At 41.9% G+C, this 2,690-nt stretch overlaps 1 protein-coding gene across 1 annotated transcript in view; it reads left to right on the top strand.

Moving 5' to 3' along the window:
- Positions 1-1,482: 1,482 nt before the first annotated feature.
- Positions 1,483-2,690, top strand: part of T265_04241 (hypothetical protein) — a gene marked incomplete at both ends in the record, with an annotated part of 7,478 nt that continues 6,270 nt past the window's right edge. The window contains one exon of the mRNA XM_009168934.1: positions 1,483-1,599. Within this exon, the coding sequence (XP_009167198.1) occupies positions 1,483-1,599 (117 nt within the window). The remainder of the gene's footprint in view (positions 1,600-2,690) is intronic.

Below are 2,690 nucleotides of genomic sequence, written 5' to 3' on the forward strand. Positions count from 1 at the left end.
CTCCGAACACATTTGTCGGTTACGGTTTTAATCATCAGGCGGGCGCTAAAGCTCATGTAAAGTCGATGATACGTGCTGTTGGATAATGCTCGAAACAGCCCCTCGTGAAATAGCCAAGGAAACGTTGTCTGATTCCATGTTACGCCGAACGATTTTTTGAACTCTCGCCAGGTGAGAATTTGAACAAACTCTGCCTGACATACAGTGTACGGAATTGTGCGAGAAAGAGCTGCGTCAAGTGGTTTTTACGCAAATATCCGCTTTTCTCTTGGCACAGCCTTGAACTCGACCGGAATGAGCCAGGAATTCTGGAAGGTACACCGTCAGTCGATGTACAATTTTACTCAGTTTTACGACTTTCGAGAGATTTCACAGCATAAAAATAGCTGACATCTTGTGGGGTTGTTTATCGTGACAAAGTCGGTCAATCAGTAATCAAGGCCAGGAGGGCCTTAATGCATAAAATAGGTCCCAATGGGTGACCGTCATCTGCTGGTGAGCATGCGTACCAGGCACAAAAGCCTAAGTTCATTCACGAATATTTGCATGATGAAGATGCTCCATGAGGATGAAACAGCTATTCAGAGCTCCCCAGCTCTTCCGTATAAATCGGCTTCAACTACGCGACGATATCTCTATTGAGGAAAATCAAGCGATCTGTACCACATTCTGTCCATGTAGTGGTGAGGAGCTTGTGGTTAAGCATCCCTTTAGGGATTTGCTTATTACCTATCGTCAATGTACCGATGAGGCCATGGAACACACAGCCCAACTTGTTTGTTGTCTAAGAGTCAATCCTCGCTGCTTTTGGATGTCAGCCTGTTTATGCTTCTCATAAATGGCCTGTTGTGTTTGGCTAGTCAAGACAATTCAGTTGCAAATGAACACATTAGCAAAATCACAGAAACCTCAAAGAAATAACATTTTCTGTGAAGTAATTTCATTCGGCAGATACAGTTTATATTGCCACTTTTCACCCCAAGGATGAGCTGCATGAAATTGCTGAGAGAATTAGGGAGCAGTCGAAGTAGAGTAGCTGCCATAAAAATATATCTGGGTTTTCTTCAGGAACAAACCGGGAATTTTGAAAAACAGACAAGGATTTTCCTGATGGCAAACTCTACCAAACAGTCTTGCAATGCATAATCAGGTTGCGACAAATGCAGGCAGAATCTGGAATTCCATCAGATTTGAGAAGAGAGCAGCTTTTTTGAACCTGCTTCACCTGTGGCGTAGGCGTGACATCAGCTTCTGTGTCAAGGGTCGAGTTCACAATACTGCGGTGCGCTCCATATATTATATGGATCAGAAACCTGGTCGCTGTGGGCCGAGGACATGAAAAGACTTTCAGTGTTTGACCATCGATGTCTTCGGAGCATTGCACGAATCTGGTGAGAACACAGGATCAGCAATTCAGAAGCACGTCGAATGATATTCGGGAGAAATAACTGACCCTCAACAGGTAAACTGAACACACTGCACATGTTGCGCTGGCTTGGCCACATGCTGCGTATGCCAGTCGACCGACTCTCTCGAAGGGCTCCTTTCGCACAACCATGTGAAGTGTGGAAGAGTGCCAGAGGCGGCCAAACTCTCATGGTGGATTGATGTGCATGGTTCTCACCTGGAGAGATTGACAGGTAAACATAAATTCTCTAAACTATTTAGCCGTCATTTGGTTTTTTTTTATCGTTTTTGATGTCTGCACATGAAGCTAATTCTGACGAGGCGGCGTCGTTTAGGATAATTAATAGTGATTGAATTCACAGAGACATTATTTATAACTTTCACTAGCTTATTGGACGCCCTTTGTCGACTTTAGAAAATATAGTCCAATAATTGTGGTGCGGTTCCATTCCCAATATGATTACGACCTAGATTTTGTTTTGTTAAATAAAAGTCCACCAAAAGTGAAATTGGCCAGGATTTATTTATTTTTCTGTTCGCATACGGTGATATATGTACGAACGAGTTCAGTGTTATGTATCATGTGAATGAATCATCTGGAGCCGGTTGTTCTACGGTGGCAGGTTCCTGAGCTCTTCTGCGGCGCTCATATATCCCCAGCAGTTGTTTTCTCTTCTCATCGCTTATCACTTTCAGAGGAAAAAAAGAATTCATGTGAACGCCAAAAAGCTTGTAGATAAACTGGAACCTTAAGTGTGAAATAAAGTCATCAAATTTCCAATACTCAGTAGAACCTCACATTTCCGGATGTAGGTATATTAGTCACAAAAAAATAGGATGACGAAATATGAATAGAACTGCTTCTGGACAGTTATTCTATAATTTCGACTTGCGTAATTGCCATTTGAATCTTATTGGACAAAACCATTGCACACTTGGTCAAGATACTGGATAGAGAAACGACCAGAAACGCACTCGAATATGATGAAGTTCAAAATCAGCATCAATGTAGAATGTTTTTTGAGCAGTGAAAATGAAATCACCAGAAAGTTAGTCCCAGGTGACAATATGTGACTGAATATTTTGGGGATGCATTTTAACTCTGCATGATGAAAGCAGGTTTCCTCCGAACAGCCGGGACTAATGTAATCGTTAGTCGTAGGAACAACAAATGATGAATTTGTGCGGTACGTTCCTTTGTGAAAATCTTGTAAGACGGTGGAAAACGGTTATTAGAACCCACTCGGTGTATATATATATATATATTCTTATATATAGAAATA

This window comes from Opisthorchis viverrini (assembly GCF_000715545.1).
Source record: "Opisthorchis viverrini unplaced genomic scaffold opera_v5_68, whole genome shotgun sequence".
Lineage (NCBI taxonomy): Eukaryota > Metazoa > Platyhelminthes > Trematoda > Opisthorchiida > Opisthorchiidae > Opisthorchis > Opisthorchis viverrini.